The 25216-nt window shown below is 37.5% G+C and overlaps 1 protein-coding gene across 1 annotated transcript in view; it reads right to left on the bottom strand.

Annotated features, from left to right (window-relative positions):
- Positions 1-24716, bottom strand: part of LOC135074719 (uncharacterized) — a 118587-nt gene extending 93871 nt beyond the window's left edge. Inside the window, exon 1 of the mRNA XM_063969085.1 lies at positions 24529-24716. Within this exon, the coding sequence (XP_063825155.1) occupies positions 24529-24595 (67 nt within the window). The 5' untranslated portion in view covers positions 24596-24716. The remainder of the gene's footprint in view (positions 1-24528) is intronic.
- Between the last annotated feature and the right edge of the window lie 500 nt (positions 24717-25216).

Genomic DNA, 25216 nt, shown 5'->3' with positions numbered 1-25216 from the left:
CCTCTTCATTGTAAACAATCAAATCTTTCATCTGCATAATAGGTATTGTTATTAGAAGATAAAATCGGTTTCTATAAATTATTTATACCTGAAAAACGGCACTACGTGTACATAAAGTAAAAACCTAAAGGCTACATTCAAATAAGATGAGACGCAGGCCACGAGCTTAAATAATAGAATTTAATCATATACATATACAGGCTGTTAGGTTAATGGGTATATGAGCCGACACTAGCCTATGTTAACATGGGCATATAAATGGTATGGTGAAGTCAGAAAATTGATATCTTCATTTTAATTATTTTAATTTTTATATAAATCGGATTTTATAAAATTTATTTTGTATGAAAATTCAAAATATTAAAATGATGATATCAAATTTCTGACTTAACCATACCATTTAAATATGCCCATGTTAACATGGGCTAGTGTCGGCTCATATACCCATTTACCAAACACCCTGTATAAGTATGTCATATTCATTCCCGGAATAAATAACGGACGGCCTATTCCTTGACCCTAAAACACGTGTCACCGAAATGTTTCCAAAAAGATCTTTCTGATTTCCCGTTTGTCCAACACGACTTTTCAAAAGCATGGCATTCGAGCACGTCCTTTTATCTTCTTACGCTACCTTTCCTTCAACGGCGCATTTTATCAATAAAATGTTACCCGCACGTGTACAAGACAAGGGTCTTATCAACTTTAACATCGCTTAACACATTCGCAGAACTCCCTACTAAGGCCTGGTTTTCACCAAGTCGGAGCGGAGAAGAGAAGAGTTTTGAATAAGGCCGTTTGTAGACATCTGTTTGTTGTAAATTTTCACGCACACGCAGACGTTCATTATAAACCATACACCACCGCTAAAATTAAATTAGGCGAACAAATCGGGCCGTAGTCCGATTGAAAAAACGAATGGTTACAAGCGGCCTAACTAATCAGATTTCATTATTTCATTATTTTTCTGTGGTTGAGTTCTTTCGTTGGTTGTGCTCCGGTTCGGTGGAAATGAATCGCATGGAGAAGAGAGAAGTGTCGGGTGGACTAATTTTTCTATAGAATTTGACAGCAGTGCAGTGTGGAGCTGTGCGGTTTTTATAGACAGCAATAGACTGACAGCTACGGACAGCTCGTCTCGTCTCCTCTCCGCTCGTCTCTGCTCCGCTTTGGTGGAAATAGCCTGCCAACTTCACCGCATATCTCCTCTCGTCTCCGCTCCGCTTCATGTTGGTGGAAACCGGGCTTTACCCACGGCAAATGTTTTGAAACTCAATAACGTTACTGAAACACCACCATGTAAAAAGATAGGCCGTTACAAATATGAGATGGTAAACGGGAGCCAAGTCTCGTAGATTTGGCAATAAAAGTAATAAGATTTCGTGGCCAAACTGGTGTTCTCATTAATTTTGACACTAGATTTACGAAAATGAGGAATTTTGTCGGCTGAAGACGCCTATTTTAATATAGGCTAACTGCCTACTTAGAGTGAATTAACTGTTAGTAATTTTACATTTGCCTTTTAAACCTTCTATATTGTTTCAGGTACCACGACTGCACGGAAATTGTAAGTACTTTTTTACTTTAAAATATCGATAAGTGTATAATTTAAGCACTTCTATTTCAAATCACGCAACATTTCTGAAATCAAAGAGTCATGTGTTGTACTTCCCGAAGGCCTATTTTTAACAGTCAAATTCTTAATGATGATAATTCATACGAAAGTACGTTGTATTAAAGGGTAAGTAAGTAACAAAGTAACGTCTTCAATTTATTCTTTATCACAAACCCCTTCTCTTTAGCTGTTTAAATCTTAATGTTACCATAATTTGCCTCAAATTGCACGAAATTATTACCCGGCTTGGCTCAACGTTGCCAGTCTCAATTGACGAATACGTCTCGCTCCCAATTTGAAGGTGCAAACTCGCACGCAATTATGAACTTTAACCACCGACATCAAAGTGCAGAGTTGCTTGTCTTGTAAATTGTAACCAAACCCCTGTACGCGGTTAAATTGAAGTGTGAGTACTCTTGTATGGGCCGGAATGTTCGGAGTTGCTAACTGTTAAGATGACGTGTGAAATAATGCTTTCGAATTGTTTCGTGTTGTATGGTTTGGAAATACGCAACTGTTGACGCGTGGAATAGATTGTAGAGCGAGATTTTTCAAAGTGTGGTCTTTCTGGTCCTTCGAATAGCATATTTTTCACGATTCTGCCTTTAGATATTCCAAATTTGATAATAATAGCCTAGGTTTCCCATGATAACTTTCATTCATTAATTCATCGTATTTTTGTGATAAAGTCAGCGAATCTCGTTCTTTAAACTTAACTATCACTCTAACGCAATTATAAAAAATATTTAGCTGTTTACCATACGAGTAGACCTTGTAACGATACAAACAATAGATAAGGCACAAAAAGAGTTCAGAGTTCATGACTTTAATTCGTTTGCGAATTGCAATCGCTCTATAATAAAAACAAAAATCAAACAATTTGATAATGTTCTTTTCTTTATGATACAGTCGGAACCAAACCATCCATAATGACAACATTTTTCATAGCGCTTAACGTTGCAGTTGGCCCGTTTAAACTGTAGAGGGAGCTGTCCTCAGTGACAAATGTGCGCGCTATTCTCGCAACAAGCACGCTACAATACCTAACTACCAACAATGTTGTGAAATACTACAAGACTGAATGTGCTGCAGAACTTTGTGCACTTAAAATTGTGTCTTTTTTTTATCCACAACGAGGAATTTCTTGACCTGTATCTCACCTGATGGTAAGTGATGATCCGAAGGTGGAAGCGAGATTCACCCGGAATCCTCAATCACGGAGGAACTGGCTATCTTACCTCTAACTTCCGGAACACAAAAATGCTGTTAACATTGTTCTTATGGCGACAGACTTAGGTAAGATGGTGGTAGCTAGCCAAGCGGACTTAGAACAAGCCCTATCACCAACCAAACAGAACAGAAAAATCTGCCCCCACTGAGAATCAAACCCGGGACCTCTGCGTTTGAAGCAGGTGGTCTTACTTACCATTAGACCACAGAGGCGGTCTTAATTACATTAAAGTATTTCACTAAGAGACGAGTCGTATGTTATCAATTCTTTAATTTGATTTGTACCTTTGATGGATAATGGTCGTGAGATCTTGAAGAGTACTTTAAGCCATGTAAGGGTATTTTTTTTTTCTATTAGGGCTGAATCTGCATTAAGGTGAGAGTGAATTTATAGTTAATCCTTATAGGGACTTACCGGGCAGGTATGTACCATCATAAACTGCATGTCACTTGACATCAGTTGCGATTACAGTCAAAAAATAACTGCTTAAGGCTGCGTTTCCACCAGAGATGTGCGAGGATGCGTAGCGAGGGATGTGTTTGAAAAGAACCAATAGAATCGCTTCATTTACCGAGGCAAAGTAAATAACGCGATTCTATTGCTTCTTGAAACACATCCCTCGCTACGCATCCTCGCACATCTCTTGTGGAAACGCATCCTTATGCTGCATAAAAAAAATTACTGGAGTCTTAAATGCACCCAGGCTATAGCAGAACGGATAGTTTTTTTTTATTGAAAAAGAGTCCATGTTACAATATACTCGTACATGCTTACAATACATATAACTAAGTAGCAGTCTTTATTGACATAAAACATCATACTTATTCGCTATGTTAACGCCACAAACATCGCTTTTTAGTGCTCAATCTAACGTACTTAGTGACTCACTAGACTTGTTATTAAACCATTTACACTGTAAAGGCATTGTCTAGCCATGATAAATGTTGCCCATTCATACGGGACCCGCGACCGTAGTTTAGAGAATAAAAGCCATTGTTGTTGTGGTTTTTATTTCACTTTTGGTACAATTTAATATAATAGCAACACTTTTATTCGCGGCTGAATCGTTTTTTGTGCGATAGGTTAAGGGGTCGGTTTTGGAACGTGGGGATAGCGTGAAAAATTATCTGGATAGTTCGTTTTTCGGTTTAGTTTTGATTCACTTTCAAAATTGTTTTAACATTTCACACTAAGCCATTTTTTAGTTCCAAACTACCGCCGCCTCTGTGGTCTAGTGGTAAGACCACCTGGTTCAGACGCAGAGGTCCCGGGTTCAATTCCCAGTGCGGGCAGATTTTTCCTGTTCGGTTTGGTTGGTGGTAGGGCTTGTTCTAAGTCCGCCTGGCTAGCTACCACCATCTTACCTAAGTCTGTCGCCATAAAAACAATGTTAGCAGCATTGTTGTGTTACGGCAGTTAGAGGTAAGATAGCCAGTTCCTCCTTGAGGATTCCGGGTGAAGCTCGCTTCCACCTTCGGCCTGATCATCACTTAGCATCAGGTGAGATACAGGCCAAGAGCTTCCTCGTTGCGGATAAAAAAAACATTAAGACGTATAGCTATTAACTTGTGAAGCGGCCCGCGACACATCGACGACCCTAGCAAGATTTGACACCCCTATGTATATGTAGATACTAGGTAGGTATGTTTAGGCCAATACCTATAGTATCTTTTGTCAAAAAGTCTAAGTTAAATCATGTCAATAAAATTAAAACATTTGAACACATTCAATATCAAACAAAGCACTGCGCCATCCAACCAAAGAATATCCAAAGCAGAACCCCCAGAGAGTTTTCTACCTAGCAAAAACAAATAGCGTGCAAAATCTAACGTGTACATACGGGCAATCAACGATTCGCGCGCACTCGCACCCGCGGGAGCTACGTGACCGTAATACGTAGTCAGTGCATCTGGGCGGTGCAATAGCTACACCGATCGGTAATCTATGACCGCTAGTAGAGGTGTTAGGGCGTTTGGATTGAAGAGAGGGGATTGTAAATGTGCACGTGGTAAAATTATCGATATTCGCAAGTGGATTATTTTATTATTAATATAAAATTATTGACAAAATTAACGAATCTGAAGTAGGTATGTAATTCGTATTGTCAAATTGAGAACATTATTTTTTAACATTTCAATAGAACGAGTCACACTATTTACTAAAATTTGAGGTAATTTTTGGGAGTGTTTGATCCTGCCTTTGCATGGGGACAGCTCGAAAGAGCAGAAGTAGGAATACTATTATGACGTTAATTTTACATGTAAATACTCTCGATAGCACATCAGACAATACATTTTGTTGCCAAATAGCTTTTACTGCAACCACAGAATAATAATAAGTACTACATACAGAAGGTTTACTTCGCGAAGGTATTTAAAAAAAATCTTTCACTGAAATTCCTGAAAAAAACCAAACTCATTTTTTTCTTTGATATCAAATCAAGTCGATTTGATTTGAAATTGGCACCAGAATTTCAAGCGTTCAACACCGTTTGAGCAACACGTAATCACAAATGCGGCGAGCTCAATCCCATGAGAGAGTCCCCGTGAAATGAACATGACTAATTTCTGTGGGCACGCCATGAATGATGATCGATCCATTGATTAATGATTTTAGTTGAAGTTCCGATTGAACCATACATATGGACTTATAGGTCTATTGCTGATCGTGTCTCAAATTATGTGGCTACAAGAAAGAAGCTGAAGTATGTTATTCAATATCCAAGTTAATGTGCCAAGTTACATTATTGCATATTAAATTCATTTTTTTATCAGTTACGATCAGGCCGAAGGTGGAAGCGAGCTTCACCCGGAATCCTCAACCACGGAGGAACTGGCTATCTTACCTCTAACTGCCGGAACACAAATTTTGAACATACTTTTATAATCTTTCAAAACGGTATTCTGGTCAGTTCTGTTTTCCTAAAATAATATTTAAATTTAACTCATTATATTAAGAGTTAATATAAGTTAAGTATTAATAAGTAAACCATTTTCTTAAATATTTTCGTGATACCTCTATGGATTCCAAAATGTTGTGTCTTTTGTCGACTGTCACAACAAAGTTTCTTGTTATGAAAAATATAATTAATGCCCACCCATCAGAACCTAAAAACTCAAAAAGACGGGAAAATGAACAACGTTTTTGGGCGGCACGTCTGCTGTTGTCTGAAAAAATGGTCAAAGAATAAGTAACAGTCCAGACGTAGAGGTGCGAACCTTTTATTTAACCTTTTACAATCTCTCACTGAATGAAATTTTCAGCAATCATGAGAGGGATTAATCACATTAAAAAAGAAATAACTTTATTGGTATAGTTCTCGAAATAATATTATTGCTATTTTTCGAAACAATATTAGCTTCATGAATGGTAATTTTACTTACTTTTTTCTTTTTCAAATAAATTGTTTCCCCTGCAAACTAAATAAGAAGATTAACTCTCAATTTGAATACAAAATCCACAGCTCTTGGTGTAAATAAAACATAAGCAAAACAAAAAGCGAATAAAGAATTTTATAGCATCATCACTCTTAAGCGACAACCAGAGGAACTCTCTATCACGTAGGCATAATAACTGATCTTTACTCTATGCCCGCCCAAATTCCGGTCACGCAAACCTCTGAGTGAGGGCGCGTGAAAAATATAACCGTGCCACAGATAAACACGGGCCCTTGATTTGTTTTCGTTCGGGACCGTGACAAATATCATGACTGATGCTCGGTGTAGGTAAAAAACGCTTTGTCATCCTGAAACGTTCGTAAGTGTGATTTCTATTCAAATGGGGTTGGGGTAATAGTCTTTGATATAGATAGTTTTGTTTTGGATGGAAGTATTCCCATTTTCCTTTAACATCGTAATTTATTTTTCTTTTTGGTTTTAATTTGACAGCCGCCTAATTTTTGGTTAGCGTGCTGTTTTATAAAGAAGGTTGTGGCAGGATCGAATTCTGCTCGTTGGAAAATATAGTTCGTTCGGACAAAGGCCTCCCCCAAGGATTTCCACAAAAACCGGTCCTGCGCCGCCCGCATCCAGGCACCTCCCGCGACCCTCACCAGATCGTCGGTCCACCTAGTGGGAGGCCTGCCCACGCTATGTCTTCCGGCTCGTGGTCGCCACTCAAGAACTTTCCTGCCCCAGCGGCCATCAGCTCTACGAGCTATGTGCCCCGCCCACTGCCACTTGATTCTAGCGATTCTGCAGGCAGGAAAATATTATAGTATCGAAATGAATCTACCTTGATCAAACAATACGAAAGGATAAGGGAGTGGTACAATACAATAGACCTGCTTAATTTTAATCATTCGCCTGGAATTCAGTGAATTCACTTGAAATTGTTATTTCATATTGTTACAGTACATTCAAGATAATGTTTTATCTAAAGCTTTAAAACATTCCAGCCTGCTGCAATTGTTTCAGAAACATACGGGAACATTTTTGTACAGAAACGCAGCGTTAAACCTCTGTTTCTCTTTCATTTGTTTTAACTTTTTGCTGGCTAATTGGTGAAAGTTAGTAAAGATTAGGATCCGTTCTTCCCATAGAAGGAATCTATGAACATCGACAGGTACAGGTTTCCTTCGGGCTATTTAATCTCAATAGATAGATGCGTTGTTTCAATAGCCTGACGTCTTTCTTTTTATGTCTTAGTAACGCTTAATAAAAATTACAAGTTTAGTAAATTAAATAAAAATCATTTTCGTAATGTGTACCTAATGCTTAAGCTCGTAACATCAGTACTATTATAAAACAAAGTGGCTTCGCTGTCTGTCTGTCCCTATGTATGCTTAGATCTTAAAAACTACGCAACGTATTTTGAAGCAGTTTTTCAAGAGGAAGGTTTTTAAGTAGTACATGTGCGAAGCAGGGGCGTGTCGCTAGTGAGTCATAAAATAATGGAAGTAAAAAAAAACATTAACAGTGAAAAACGTGCGGCGCGTGAACGCCGTCGTAGGGTCCCGTGTGTTCCCATTCTGTTTGCCTTCTATTGTTTGACAGAAGCGCGGAAACGCTACTATGTAAATAATTTCGCGTAATAACATTTGCGGAGGTGGTTAGTATAATTGCGTACCTAAATGTTATTGTTGTTTGCTAGGATGACTGTGCAGTTCTTTTGTTGTCTAGATAATGTAGAGCTAAGACGGCACATCAAGGTAAATGTTTTGGGACCTTATGTGCTCGTAATAGGCACGATTTTGCAAGAAATAGTTAAATGAGATGTCGACTGAACAATACAGTTGCTTAAGCGTACGCTTAAATTGAATAGGGTGTATTATAATGCCTTGCTAGTATTTACATACACGTATCAACGAACGGGTTGTACGAGGTATATTCTTGACAAGTTTATCTCATTTCTTGAGAAAAATCAGCTGGAAATTTTCACAATTTCGTAATTTTCTGTTTTATACATATAAAGTCAGACTCAAATATACAAGGTGCTGCTAAAATAATCCAGCAAGTTTACGCTTCAGGCGCAAAAACGCTTATCGTCAATGCTGCTATCAAGCCACGCCTAAGGGGGAGTAAACACGAACGCTTTTTAGTAATACTCGTTACTGACTTTTACTACACTCTTAATCGACTGAAAATGATTTTTTTAAGTATCATTAATTTTTAGGACACCAATTACATATTCTTGGTTAACTTAGATAAACATAATATGCTTTTTTAATAGTGGGTCTTTTTCATAGTCCAGGGTTCGACGATGATGAAAATAGTGACTGTCAATGCGGCTATACGACACCAGGCCTGGCTCACTCCGCGCGGTACGTCCGTTATTTACCTACAGCGAAGCGCCCCGCCGGCGGGTATTATAATATCAGTCGAGTGTCACGCGCGCGCCCGTCGGGACTTGACGGTTTGCCTTTAATAAATAATTTCTTTTGAATACAATATAACGTTTTAATAATTTTATCGTTAAAATATTACCTAGGTAATAGGTCCCTGTAGGTAAATGAAACGGAAGCGTAACATCGGGACACCAAATTACGACTAGCTCTTTTTTAAGCTAATTCTTTTACCATAATGCATAGGTACCCCGACAATATTCAGGAAAAAATAAATTGTTGCCAAAGTACAGCGAGTAATATTAAGAGTAAGTTTGTGCAAAGCCAAATACAAACATGATTTTCGGGTGACGCCTCTCGTTCTAGGATGAAGCCGTTTCGTGTTTGCGTAGTAAGTAGGTAGGTATGATGTCATTCTTTCTTCTGTGATAGTAGGTATGTTTAATTTATTTGTCTTATGTTAAAATAGGTATGAATGGAGACATTGTTTTAAAATAAGTACTTTTTATCCTAAGTAGGTATATTTAAAATTGTATTTTTTACAAAGGTAAAATAACAGTAACACTTACCTACATACGTACCTCATTAAAAATACCTAAGTAGATTAATTCTATTTTTTCACTTGACAGCATAGCAAGCAACCCTAACAGCGTAAGAAGAGTTCAGAGACACGCGATGGAAAGAGACAAAACTTGTAGGTGAATAAAATTGTAGGTACGTAGTGCTGTGCGAGCTAAATTACACTGTATCGAGTGGTAGCAAGACTCGCATTTATTTAAATCGTCTTGCGGAGTAATCCTTCTGTAGGTACTACTATTATTTATTCTGTGACGACACCAACACCGTTGGACTGTTGTTGTTAGTCTAGATGTCTGTTTCCCGTAAGCACTATACCTATTGTATGAGATCTTAGGAAAAAAAAACTACAAAACAGTACAACAAACAAGTAGAAACCTAATTCAGTTTTCATTATCTTTTTTCTTCACCAATTGCTTTTTTTATCTAAATAAAACTTACCAATATGTCGGTCGTGTGCAGAAGGCCTACCGCGTTATTGCTAAGCGAATCACGTCTGCCACCACATCGCGGTTGTCACCAAGGAAATTGTGCCAAGGTACGCTTTTACGGCGGACGCATCAGCCCTAATGACCGTGTGTGCTTTCGCGTAAATAGCCCTATTCAGGGTTAATAAACAGGCCGTGGAAAGTAATTGAAAAGTTAAATTTGAATTGAAGCAGTTTTAATATCAATTAAAAAAAGTAGCTCACTTAGGGTCAAATGGGCGAACTTGTATTCTTAAAATGACTTTACCTATACACCCACGAAGTTTGTTTAGCCTTCCGCCAAACACCCTGTATTATGGATTCTCTTTGCATAATTTTCACACTGATTTCATCTTTCATTCATGAATTGTTTTCCTATAACATATGTGTTTTCAGGATAATTGATCACAAGGAAGTAATTAGGCTTGAAAGATTTCTATTTCCTCAGACACAAGGTCAACTGAAAATAACAGAATCTTGGGAAAATACCTATATCTTGAAAAGTACTAAGTTCCATCGTTATAAAGCCTCATACAACATCTTTTAATAGAAAATATTTTATTTGTATCTGGAAATATCCACGTCACATATTAGACTGACGTTTCCTATTGCGTTGGATACATTCCTACCACAAATAAAATATTAAGAGTGGGCTCAAATATTTTTTGTATAATAAAAATAATAATAAGTACACACCTAATAATAAATACTTTACATATAATGCTTATACATACATAATTAATAACATTACTACCATCAACCTTATTATCTTTAGATTTTTTGCCAAAAAGTATTATATCATTATTCTGTATAGTAACCCTTGTAGGGACAGCAGAGTTACAGTCAATTTGAATTCAAATGCATAAGCCCTTTTCAGCATCTAACCAATGTTTGGCTCTGTGCTTTTTTCACCTAGCGAACTTACTGGCACCATATTTTATGTTACTTAAAATTGGCTTTTGAGAACTCCGAGGCGTTTTCCGAACTAAACAGATGTCATTCCTATATGGAAAGCGTTCAAAGATCCGTAGGCGTTCCACGAATATATACGGGAGCGACTATTGTAATACTTTAGTCCTTTAATAGGATCTAAACTGGCACTACATTTTATGGTAGTAAATTGGCTTTATGAGATATCCGAGGCGTTTTCCGAACTTAACACAAATGTCATTCCTATATTGAAAGTTTTCAAATCCCAAGTCCCATGAATAGATCCGTGGGCGACCAGTGTAACACTTTAGTCCCATAATAGGATCTAATACGCTCTCACTGGCACTATGTTTTATAGTACTTAAATTGGCTTATTGATAACTCCAAGGCGTTTTCCGAACTAGATACCTGTGGTTGTTCTTATATTGGAAGCGTTTATAGATCCGTAGGCGTTCCATGAATAGACCCGTGGGCGACCATTGTAACACTTTAGTCCTATTATAGGATCTAATACACTCAAGAGCGAATCCGGACTTAGACTTGATACTTGAAAAGTTAAGAACGGTTATTTATTAATAGATAATTTATTAACTTACAGGTAGAATTGAATTACAGGTAAATAGAGGAGATATTGAAAATATTAAAATTAGACATTTTAAGAGTAACTTACTTATTTTCGTCTCTAAAACGGATCGCTTCAAAATCAAGTGGGTAGAACTACAAGTTAAGACAATTTTTAAATAATAATAGTTAATACAATAATAATTGCAATCCATATTGAACCCTTAGAATGTTTTTTATTTATTTTTTCACAAAAACGCAGAAAATCTTTAGGGAGTCTGCAACGGTATTTTAGATACTTTTTACACAAAATAGTTCTTATTTTGTGTAAAATGTATCTAAAATACCGTACCTCTACAGACTCCAGTCGTCTAAATTCGATTTAAAACGCCTATCAATATAAACATAAGGAGACATGTAAAGTGCCCCATAAGGGCTACCTTTTCTTTTTATATTATTTTCTATTGACGTTCATAAGTGCCACTTGTGGTCTAAACTGAATAAATATTTTTTGATTTTGATTTTGATTTTGAAACGACCTACACCTTGCCGTATGCTCAGTGCAACTACTATTAGAACATAGCATCGGTGCTAAAATTTTAGTGCCTACTTACGCTGCATACCTAGTAGTGGCGCGATAGGTTAAAGGTCATAGCAGACTTATAAACTCGGAAAGGGATCAACACCGTATCGCCTTTCGCGAGCTGTCATCGCCTTACGCGCGCTGTCAACCGCGAGGCGAGACATTACGGTGCGTTATTCGCGTTGCAGTATGGAGTTTCAGGCTGGTTTTAGTGTCACGTGGACCGTCCGGTGCGGACCCGCTCCGCACGGTCGATCTGTATGAACTTCTAAGGAGCGTTTTAGAGTAATGCGGTCCGGAGGAACCGCTCGCTACCTAGCAGTTCATACAAATCGGCTGTGCGGATCGATCCGCACTGACAGTCCGCGTGACACTAAAACTAGCCTCATACAAAGAGTACGGACCGCTTCGAGCTGATACGGTTACGATCCCTTTCCGGGTTGATAAGTGTGCTACGCCCTTTATGCTGCATACATAGTCGTGTTGCAGAGGTTAATACGGTGTTTAGAAGTAAAGAGTGCATTAGGGGGCAAAGAATATGTAATTTGAAGTGTAATCCTTTCATAATGGGCCGTTGGGGATAGAAAAAGTAGGCTTTTTACAGGCTGATTGTGCAGTTGTTTATTATGCCCGTTGGTCAGTTCGTTCGTTCGTTTCAGCCAAATGACGTCCCCTGCTAGACAAAGGCCTCCCCCAAGGTTTTCCACAATGAACGGTCCTGCGCTGCCCGCATCCAGGCTCTTCCCGCGACCTTTACCAGATCGTTGGTCCACCTAGTAGGAGGTCTGCCCACGCTAAGTCTTCCAGCCCGTGGTCGTTGGTCAGTAATCGTGTTAATTTTAGAAAAGTAGACTTTTTTATTTCTCTTATACTTTTATGTAGAAAATGAACACTATTAAGCTAGAAATCTCAACTCAGAAACTGTGGGCTGTGCTGTGGGATAGTATGCCATTTTGAACTCAATTTTTAGATGTTTCATTTTACTAACTTTTTCCTAAGAAGCTTACATGGTAGCAGTTGACTGCCATAATTGAAATAATCTTTAACTATTGTCCCTAAGGACATAATAAGTGATAATTAGTATCACAAGAATCTACCTCAATGTCTTCAATCAAGAGAGTTTAATTTCAAGACATACAAGTCTTTTGAGTCTTTTATCTTCCCAACTACGAGTAATATACATCCCATCAAAAACAATACTTGTCAAAAAAACCAAGTCTCGCAACTCAGTTGTTCTACGGTAAAAAGTTGTGAGATCCATGTAATACCAAGTCCAGGCCAGGAAATCTTTAACGTTTTACATAAATTATTGACTTGGCCATCGCACTAAATAATTTTATTTACACGTGTTTTCATGCGATGACCAAGTCAATATATTTATGTAAAACGTTAAAGATTTCCTGGCCTGGACTTGGTATTACATGGATCTCACAACTTTTTACCGTAGAACAACTGAGTTGCGAGACTTGGTTTTTTTGACAAGTATTGTTTTTGATGGGATCTCATTTCTTTTTGTATTTTGTAGACAGCAGTTATGTATCTAGAAAACTGGACCGAAATTGAAAAATTTTACTCGACTTGGCGGTTGCACTACCGTGCCCCCAAATATCATTTCTTTTTGTATTTTGTAGACAGCAGTTATGTATCTAGAAAACTGGACCGAAATTGAAAAATTTTACTCGACTTGGCGGTTGCACTACCGTGCCCCCAAATATTTTAGTTTTTCCTTGATTCATACACCAAACACTACTTATATTCCAAATTTGAAGCTTCTAGGTCTGCTAGAAGTGCCTTAGAGTTTTGATGATCGGTGAGTCAGTGAGTCAGTCAGTGAGTGACAAAATTAAGTAACTTTGACCCGTTATAATTCTTAAACTACTGGTTCAAATTGAATGAAATTTTAAATATACCGTGTCTTTACAATGCCTGCATAGCTAATGAAAATTCAGCCTTCTAGTTTTATCCACAACGAAGTTACAGGCGGTCGAAAATGGCCTGAATTGCTTCGAGAAAAGGATGGTACGGCCGTGCCGCTTTTTTGCTCGACTTGGTGGGGGCACTGCCGTGCCCCCAGATAGACTACGTAAATATACTTTTACTTCGTAGGACTTATTTCTTTGTTTCATACTTTCTACACTTCTCCGAGTAATAATCTGATGTTTTCATGCCACATCACTAGATAATAAAATACAACACTCGCCGCGTGGGACACAAGGGGACAGCCCCTCGGATGCATTTATCAAGCCATACAGTCCCATTTGCCACACTATGCAGAAGTAGCAAATGTCCCGGGGGTCCGCTCTACTGGAGAAGAGTGGACACTTTTACTTAACTCGATGCGATCGGGACTTCTATGGATTCTGAGAACATTGGGTATAGTCACAATATGTGAACAAGTAGTGTGAGAAAATTTTATATCGTTTACATTTGTAGTAATGGGGCTTCACTATCTTTTGTTCACCTGACGATAACTCTGAAGATTTTAAAGTAATTTATTTATGCGTTTATCATGCATGTGAGACTTTTTTAAGGGACATGGTAGCTTTAAGAGCTTTTCCAGCTCATGTGAGTACATTAATGTACATTCGATTTTATTTGTTAGTTTTTTATGGTGTGCAATTAGGAGTGTTATTTATATATATTTAAGGACGTCAGAAAAACTCAATGTGATTTTGTGCCAATCGCAATTTTATGATTTGGACGAATAATAACTATCTCGCACAAGACTAAGTCATAAAATTGCGACTACAATATAGAAATTTTAATACAAGAAGTAGGCTGATTATGACTTATTAGTGACTTACTATTAATGTTGAAAATAATCATAATTTCACGGTTAAGCGACCGTAGACAGCACATTAAATAAAAACGGGGGTTTCTTGTTTATAGCCTGACCAGGAACATAAAAACCCTGGCATAGAGGCGCTTCAATTCCATTTGATAGTGCAACACTGAGTACAGTCGTACATGTGTTAAATTAATAGGCTAAATTTATGTATCAGGATTCAGGATTACGGGCTAATTTGATATTTTCATAAATGAACGAAAAATATTATTAAAGGTAACCTGGTTTAAATAAATTAAATGAAACCATCAATCGAGCTAGTAGGATTTATTTTATTATTCATCAATAATCAAATTCAGAACTTGAATATTCAACTGCAATGTCTGCTCATGAACGCTTCAAACTCGGTACTTCTTTCCCAATTCCATAAAATTCAAAACTTAGAAAGTGACAAAAAACTTTAAAATAGGTAGTTGAAACAGACTACAGCTAATTTTCATAGTGGACTGTACTATACGATAAACATGTCAGTCAATTTGACAACCTTTGTCGGAAACATTATTCAATGAAAATATTGTCCGAACCCTTAGTATTTCTCTTCGACAAATACATTAACACATCGTGAACCACTTTTCTTTCACGACTATAAAAATATTTTAGCAATTTAATTCATAAAATCAATTGCACACATTTAAAATAAAGTTTGTTTACACTTTGACAACAATAGACTGACATGCAAGGTGACATGTCAATGAAGTTTTCAGTTACTGTTGCCATTAAAAGAAATTAGTACCATTAGTTTTCCGCAACATGGCGAGGGTTTTTATGTTCCTGGTCAGGCTATAGCTGTATTATGTGCTATTTTACGAAAATGTATAAACCGAACGTCCACCGCCGGCTAAACTAAGTTAGTTTAGCTTAGCTCGCATAGTTGAGTCAGTTTTTCATACATGTGGAATAGTTTGCGGTGGACGCACATATATGAAAAACTGGCTCAACTATGCGAGCTAAGCTAAACTAACTTAGTTTAGCCGGCGGTGGACGTTCGGCTATAGTCTGATGTGCTGTTGACTATTTCTAATAGCTTTGTTTACTTTGTTTATTCGGTTTAAATAAAATCCCCCGCCAATTTGACGGGCAAGCGGCCGTTAAATTAAATGAGAGCGCGGAGCAGCTGGATTAACGGATTGGCCGACGAAATGTTCCAGCCTAGTTCGGGGCTTGGGACAAATGTTATGTGGAATTGTTGACAAAATATGGATTTAAAAAACTATATTTGTTGTTAAATATTTTATGAAATGCAATAAAATTCATTTGAAACATAAGGGCTTGTTCTAATCGGAGACTGAATTTTCCAGGATCCCGCTTAGTACCTACGTGTTTTAATATTAACGTTCAAACGAACATCCCGTTTGCAGTTTCCCGCAAAAAACCGATCCGTTCGAATTTGTGATTCGAATTTCAAACACACATTGTGTGTTCACTCGACAGTCCAGTTTTGCGTGATTCTGTATTACAGATCCCGCAAAACTGCGTTGCCGTGGGAACTAGCCCTAAGAATAAGAAATTGGAATTATTTTATTTCATCCATTAAGGCTAGGATTTACCGCCTCGATGCCGTGCATTCGTTACCTCAGCCCCCGCACACCTCGCACTGACACTCGCGCTGACACTCGCGCGACGCGATGACGCCACAGTGTAAAAACAAGCCGTAAGTTGGATTAAACCGTAACCTTCAAATAGTGAATAAATAAATAATAAAATTAAATATCCTTCGACATAATATTTTAACACTGCGCCTCTAGTCTCAAACTAAGCAAAGCTTGTACTATGGGATATGAACATATTACTTAAATAACATAACATAAATAAATACATTCATATTATGGTTAGAAAACACCCAGCCCGAAACAAACATTATTATAATGTTCATGCACACAAATGTTTGTCAATCAATAATATCAAATAAAGATGATAATATTAAGTCAAACAAATACTTTTTACCGACAAAAATAGTAAGCAAATGATCACAAAAATGTAAACTCCATTTTAATATGAAATACTAATGTTCTTTTACGTATTGCTATTCTATTTAAGCAAATGACTCTAAATTAATCATTGTAAACCCAGAAATAGTAAACAATCCTCAAAACAACTTGCCTAGAGGTCCTCTTCTGCCCTTTTATAATTTTTAACTCAGATTCAAGCAGTAAACTTCTAAAATATTTATTTATGGTATCAATTAAATAACTGTATCGCCATCTAGTTTTTACCCGACTACGGCAAAGCAAAAGGAGGGTTATTACCCGACAACGGCAAAGCAAAAGGAGGGTTATGAGTTTGACAGGCTATGTATGTATGTATGTATGTATGTATGTATGTATGTATGTTCATGTGTTCCCTCGTAACTTCTAAACTACTTATCAGAATTCGACAAATGACATATCATTAGAAGCGTCTTAATTGTCCGCTGGTTATAGGCTATATGGGGTTTCACAAAATCGAATGTGGCGCCCTCTAGCGGACAAAACATACAGAGTAAAAAAATAAACTTAAGATAAATATGCCGTGTTTGATATCATTGGAAAGCGCTTTACTTGTACATTTCGAATATATATATATTACTAGCATTTGCTTGTGATTTTACCTGTATTCATGGGCTGATTGCATATAATTCAGATCTTTTCGTTCATAGCTTCTTTACTACTTATTAGTTCATCAATTTAACTTTTGTTAATACATATTATGCGCCACAAATACACTTTAACACCAAAATAGTACAAATAATAAAAAGTAAAATAACTAAAACCCAACTACGACAAAAAACGACGCTGAAAAAGTATAAAACAAGATTTTCAGAATACTGAACTGAACGAAGTTGCCAATGTAGTTGCATAGTAATTTTCATGTTTGGAAAGGCGTAGTCACACGTTACTTAAACCTACCTACCGTAGCACTTTGACAACGTGTGACTGCGGTTTTCCAAACATGAAAATTACTATGCAACTACATTGGCAACTTCGTTCAGTTCAGTATTCTGAAAATCTTGTTTTATACTTTTTCAGCGTCGTTTTTTGTCGTAGTTGGGTTTTAGTTTTTTACTTTTTATAATTCAGCATCTTTAAAAATTTGTGAAACATCGGAATTGATGACTCGCCTTATATTCTTTCATCATCAAAAAGTACCTAATTTTATCATCTAATTGTAAATTATGGCAACTATTTCCTCATAATTATTTGAAAATATAAGGCAAAAATGTTTAAGTTTTACCAAAATATGAAGAGCAGATATCTCGAAAACCATACAAGATATTATCAAAAAACTTGACTGAAAAAAGTACCTAGTAAATGAAATGAGATTTCATTTTGTTGCAATAGTCATATCGCTAGGACGCATAGTTATTTATTTAGACAGTTTCTGAGATATAAGCGAAAAATGGGACCTTCAAAGGCTGCGATCGAGAACTTTTGTCATTCACTTAAGTTACACGTGTTTTATAAGTTCGGCGATTTTTGTTTGTTAGGAAAAATGGATCAAAAAATCAAAATCAAAAATATTTATTCAGTTTAGACCACAAGTGGCACTTATGAACGTCAAAATATAGTAAATAATAAAAAAAAGAAAAGGTAGCCCCTATGGGGCACTTTACATGTCTCCTTACCTTTTGGGCCCTACCAGCACTTCGAGACAAACATATGGCAAGTGCTGAGAAGAAACGCCGGAACAAACTCCTTACGATCAAAGAATTTAAATCAAGTTTTACTTATAAAATGAAATGAAAAGTGTTTGAAATGTTAAAAATGGTCTTTGGTGAGTCTGCGGTGAGTGAATCAAGGGTTTACGAGTGGTAAAATCGTATCTAAGAAGACCATGAATGCATAGAAGATGACGAGCGCTCTGGACGCACCAGCATATCAACAACCGATGAAAATGTGAAAAAACAGAAAGAAGTGGTTATGAAACACCGTCGAATCACAATTAGGGAAGATGCTGATGATGTTAGCATATCGTTTGACTCATGCTATGAATATTTTTTGGATTTTTGTCGGTATGAAAAATTAATTTGTTAGAAAATTGCTGAATTTTGAGCGAGTGGCGGCGAATTTTTGCTAAAATAAAACTGTAACAATGTTCCAATCTCCAAATTTACCGGAAATAGCTGTGTATGACTAGTTTCTCTTTCCGTGAATAAAAATAACTTTAAAGGGTCATCGTTTTACAGACATAAGTGACATTAAACACGCGTCGCCGATCGATGTAAAGGCTATCTCAAAGATCGACTTTGAGAATTGGAAGAAGCGCTAACACACGTGTATAATGTATAATAGGGACTATTTTAAAAGTTTCAATACTAATGTAGATCAATAAATAAATACTTTTCTGAAAAAACGAAAATTCCCGTTATTTTTTAACAGACTATGTACATACATAGAATTGCCAGGTCCAGAAAAGCCCTCTCCATAGCACGCTGTGCAACTTTGAGCTTCTGTATAAGGCCTATAATGAGAGGCCACGTTTCCGAGCCATAAGTTATCACTGGTAACACACATTGATTGTAGACTTTCGTCTTCAGGCATTGGGGTATTTTGGACGAAAAGATGTTACGTAGTTTCCCGAACGCTGCCCAGCCGAGTTGGATTCGATGATTGACCTCCTTCTCGAAATTGGACCTACCTAGCTGGATCGTTTGTCCGAGGTACACATACTTGTCAACAATCTCGAGAATTGAGCTCCCAATTGAAACTGGGTAGGGCGCAACATGGGTATTCGACATAAGCTTCGTTTTGTCCATGTTCATCCTCAGGCCTACCTGTTGGGAAACTCGATTAAGGTCTTCGAGCATTGTGCCAAGATCTTCCAATGATTCTGCCATGACCACAATATCGTCGGCAAACCGAAGGTGAGTGATGTACTCGCCATTAATGTTTATGCCGAATCCTTTCCATTCCAGGAGCTTGAAAGCGTCCTCCAATGCAGCGGTGAACAGTTTCGGAGATATAACATCTCCCTGCCTAACGCCTCGCTGCAGTGGAATCGCCTTCGTGCTCTGCTCCTGTACTCGGACCGACATGGTGGCGTTTCTCAATCGAATCGAAGGCCTTCTCATAGTCCACGAACGCCAAGCATAGTGGCAAGTTATACTCCTCAGTCTTCTGTATAACGATAGTGGAAGTATCAATTAATGTAAGGGACATTTTGGCCAAAATGAGTTATATATACCAACGCATTCAGAATTTTCGGCTCTATCGATTGGTATACTTGAAATGTTGATATCTTTAAAAAAATGTCCCTTACCTTAAACATTTTTAGTCGTCTGAATACGACTTTTGGGGAAACAAATGATTTAAAGGACGTAAATTCCTTTTAATAATACAATTCAGCCCTTACCCTAAACTGTTGGTTTTAACTTTTGAACTCATAGAACCTTACTTCATTTAAAACTTTTTGATTTATCATAATTAGGCCCTTACGTTAATATTATGCATATAGGATATCAATTACTTTTTTTGGTGGTGATATGCATTTAATGCCTCCCACTCCTACTACACTTATGAACACTAAGTTGTCTTGTTTCTATCTTTTTTCTGTTCATTTTTACGCAGTTGGGTTTTTGACCGAGGGGCTGAAGGCTCTTCAGAAGCTGTTCAATTCCGTCATCCTCGAAGGAAAAACGCCTACGGTATGGCACAGAAGTGTGGTGACACTCTTCTTCAAAAAAGGCGACAAAACCTTGTTGAAGAATTATAGACCCATCTCACTTCCGAGCCATGTCTACAAGCTGTTTTCGAGAGTCATTACGAATCGTCTCGCTCGTAAGCTCGATGACTTCCAGCCTCTCAATCTCTCAATCGCTTTAGTACACCACATACATACGCCACGGCAGATTATACAGAAGACCGAGGAGTATAGTCAGTCACTTTGCCTGGCGTTTGTGGACTATGAGAAAGCTTCGATCGAGACCTGGGCAGTACCTACTACAGTTTCTCCAACGGTGTCAAATTGACTACCTTTTTTTTTTTTTTATGTGATAGGAGGCAAACGAGCAAACGGATCACCTGATGGTAAGTGATTACCGTCGCCCATAGACACCCGCAGACCCAGGGGCGTTACAGGTGCGTTGCCGGCCTTTAAGGTAAAGATACGCTCTCCTCTTGAAAGCTTGAAACCTATATCGATACATCGAAATGTTGAAAGGCTTGTACGAAAACGCCACAATGTCGTTCCGTCTCCAGGATCAAGACTCGAAACCAGTTGCAGCAGCAGGCAGGGGGAACTGAAAACTCCGAAACTGTTTCTGGACTGGAACGGATTCGGCATAAATATCAACGGTGAGTAAATAACCCACCTTCGATTCGCAAACGATATCATAGCCATGGCTGACACCGTGGAAGATCTAGGCACAATGCACAATGGCCTGAGTCGAGCCTCTCAACAAGGGGGTCTTAAAATGAAACATGGACAAGACAAAATCATGTCAAATGTCCGTGTTGCACCCACTCCTCTAAAGGTTGGATACTCTACACTCGGCAGTTGTTGACACTTATATATACCTAGTACAAACAGTCCAGTTAGGCTGGTTATAGTGTCACGCGGACCGTCCAGTGCGGATCCGCTTCACACAGCCGATCTGTAAACTTCGAGGAAGCGTTTTAGAGTAATGCGGTCCGCAGGAATCGCTCGCTCCCTATCAGTTCATACAGATTGGCTGTGCGGAGCGATCCGCACTGACGGTCTGCGTGACACTAAAACCAGCCTTAGGTAGGTCTAACTTCGAGGAAGAGGTCAATCGTCGAATCCAACTCGGCTGGCAACGTTCAGGAAGCTTCGTGATATTCTCACGTCTGAAATATCGCACTGTCTCAAGACAAAAGTCTTTGATAACTTATGGATCTGAGACGTGGTCGCTTACTGTGGGCCTCATAAGAAGACTCAAGGTCAAAGGCGATGGAGCGTGCTATGCTCGTAGTGATTGAACCAGAAATGACGTGATCCGCAGGAGAACCAAAGTGACTGACATAGTCCGCAGAATCGCTAAAATCAAGTGGCAGTGGATGGAGCTCGTAGCTTGCAAAGCTGATGGCCGCTGGGGCAGAAAAAGCTGGAAGACGTAATGTGCTGCAGACCCCCACTAGGTCGACCGACGATCTGGTGAAGGTTGTAGGAGGTGCCTGGATGCGGGCGGCGCAGGACCGGTTGTTGTGGAAATCCTTGGGGGAAGACCTTTGTCCAGCAGTGGACGTCATTCGGCTAAAACGAATGAACGATGATTGAAAAAAAAAACCTAACTGCGTAAAAATGAACAGAAAAAGATAGAAACAAGACAACTTGTTCACAAATGCAGACGTAGGCATCATCAGTGACTAAATGTTTTGTTGGTGATGTGTATTTGATACCTCCAACTGCATTTGTGAACACTAAGTTGTCTTGTTTCTATCTCTTCTCTTCGTTTTGTTAATGAATACTCGAATGCAACCTCTACTTACATCAGGTTTCAATGTTAAAATTGTCAAGTTACAATAATATTACTGTCGTGTTTATTCTTAAATGTACCTTACAACATACATGACATTCCATACTGTGAAATTTCAACATTGTAAGGTACAGTCAAGCTCGTTTTTGTAATGTAAGGGACATGCTATCTTTTAAACTACCCATTTTTAGAAAATTTGGCGTTTATATTATGAAAGAACAGAAAATTCTAAGAAACTTTGCCATAGAAACTATTTAAATCGTAACATCACATAAAAAGATATTGAGGTATAAAGAAAAAAAAAATAGTTTTTTGGCTCTCCTGAAAAGTCGTGTTTTGTCCCTTACAGTAATTGATATTTCCACTATCGATAACCTGTCGCAGCGTATGGATGTGGTCTATGGTACTATAACCTTTTCGGAATCCGGCTTGTTCGGGAGGCTGGAAGTCATCGAACCTACGCGCGAGACGGTTCGTGATGACTCTCGAAAACAGTTTGTAGACATGACTCAGAAGCGAGATGGGTCTGTAATTCTTCAGCAAGGTCTGGAATAGTTAGGTGGCATTTAAAAGAAGGCGAATTAGTATATTAGAACTTTAGAAGCCTCTTAATATTCCCGTGGCTTAGTTTTAAAATCAAAGGTTAGAAACCGTGGAAAAATAATAATAATAAACAAATTTATTTCTGTATAAAAACAGCCTAAAATATTATTATATCTGCGGCTTGACTCATAATTTCCCATAAATAAATTAATTTTAACTCATTGGTTTTATCTGATATTTGGAAAATGTACTATGTATCATGCATGATTGAAAATTCTTAGCTTTCTCCAGTAATACTGATATTATTATACTGTGACTCGCCACCCGCCAGACAGAGGCGATTTTGTCAAAAATATTGACAAATCGCGAACTGTCACAGGAATAAAACTGACACGCGTCCGTCCTCCGTAAGCGCCACCGCGCGACTGATTGAGATTGTCCAAGCCGTCATGGCCGATTTTTTCACATTTTTTCAACATAGTTACTAAATAAGACGCAATAACAAAATTTTGAAAAGTTGTCGACCTAGAAAATACAAAGTCCTATCTATTAGTATATATTTTAAGTGTAAAATGTTAAAAATGAATATATGAGAGTAAAACAAAAAAGCCGTCGACGTACTTCTTTGGGATTTTTTTTTATCGGACAAACTATGCAATATCGTGTTTTGGAAAAGTTGTCGCCCTAGTTAAAGACATTAACTTACTCCTACAATTTTTTGTTTGCTGAAATATCTTTTCATTTAGAAACTATCTGCAAACAAAATCGGTCAAATATCGACAATTTGGGAAATCATGGCCTTAACGCCCGTATTCACAAACGATACTTGCATAAGTGAAGCAGCAAATCGAACGCACAGCGTTGAATAGAGCTCTGTAATTGGTTCCTGTGTCACCCTGTGCGTCCACGCGCACTGTGAGACCTCATAGTAATGTTTGTGATACGTGCGTTAGTATCCAAATCGTCAAATACAAAAAAATCCAATTGGTCTAGCATGTTCCAACCTTGTTGATTCCCAATTATTAAGTCATCCTAAAACTTCATTTAAATGCCAAGTTTTGATCCTGGAGTTCTGGATTCGATTCCCAGGTGGGCCAAAATTGTGTATTATTTAGGCTTGGGTGACTAATAAGAATAAGAATAAGTTTCAGAGAGCATTTATGAAGTCGATAGTCATATCACATCCCTAAAATGGCTCATTAAACGAGGATTGTAGCCATGTCAACCGATAAAAGACGAAAAGTAACAATAAACCAGAAGTTTTTTATCTAAATAATATGTGGAGCCTGTTTATCTAGGTAATATGATTAGGTCAAATATCACTTGAGACCCTTCCCATATGGGACACAAAATAATAGCCACTAAAAAGGCGTAATACCTTCACAATAAAGATATAATAATATTTATAAGATACAAAATATCATTGCAAATCTTTATAACATAAAATAAACAGAATACATAAAATGTAGAGAAGACACATGAAGCGTTTCAACATTTATTTTAATTTCGAAAGCACAACAGTGCTTTCAGAATAATAATTCAGAGAAACATTAATAAAAATATTAAACCAATCAACTGCATATACAATGCTGTGCCGTTAAATTAATTAATGACAAATATAATGGCTCTTGATTAAATTCGAATCATTGTTACTGAAATAAATTCAGCAATAACAGTTTTAACAGTAATTTTATTCAATCATAATAAATTATTTCATGAAATGTCAACAAGACCAATTAAAATGAATCGTAACAACTTGCTGTGCAAAATTAAATTTTATAAACATCAGCTATAAAGAACATACTTTATTGCAGCCTTATTGTACACATAATGTACCAACGAACTACTTTATTCGATGAAGCCTCCAAAAAGGAAAACTCCGGCAAGTCACCATAAATAAGCCACTAAAACCAAATTGACAGCGGCCACGAGCCTTTGTTCTATCACTCAATCTTCCAATACAAACTAAATTATTAATACTGACCCATTTTTGCTGGATTCGCGAACACCGCGGCAGCGTATAACAAAACCAGGAACACTGTCCACTCCATTTTGTCACTCGATCACAGTATAAAAAATATTTTTGAGCAAAAATACTTGTCACCGTAGTATGAAATCACATGTCGGCGGCGTAGCTGGTACGCCGTAGCTCGTAACGGGCGTCCGTCCGCGCTCGTGTCGCCCAGACGACTAAGCTACGCTCCGTAGCAAGCCGTGATGGTAATATTGATTCTTTTAAATGTTATTTTTGGTAATTTTAACACCGTATTATGAACTTCGGGAAGTTCGTAGCACTTTCATGGGAAGTGATTTTTGTTTTAATTGAAATATAGGAATGCTTTTGGCTCCTTTGATTTTTGTTTGTAGTATAGATATTTTACTAGGAAGTTATTACCTAACAAGTGTTTTAATAGAGTTTAGCTTTTAGTTGTTTCCAAACTTGCTTTAGTTTATTCGTTCGTTTCAGCCAAATGACGTCCACTGGCTGGACAAAGGTTTATTTATTCAGTTTATTAAATTATATATTTTATTGTTTGGTTTTATTCATTTGTAAATCTAATGTTATTTTAAATTTAAATATTGGGACTCAGTCCATTTCAATGAGAAATAAATAATAGAGATCTTCACATTTTTTACAATATTGATAATATTTTTAATGTATCTTTTTGAAC

Source organism: Ostrinia nubilalis, chromosome 9 (assembly GCF_963855985.1).
Source record: "Ostrinia nubilalis chromosome 9, ilOstNubi1.1, whole genome shotgun sequence".
In the NCBI taxonomy this organism is placed as follows: Eukaryota; Metazoa; Arthropoda; class Insecta; order Lepidoptera; family Crambidae; genus Ostrinia; species Ostrinia nubilalis.
The sequence above is the reverse complement of the archived record's forward strand: the minus strand, read 5'-3'. Positions and strand labels throughout refer to the sequence as shown.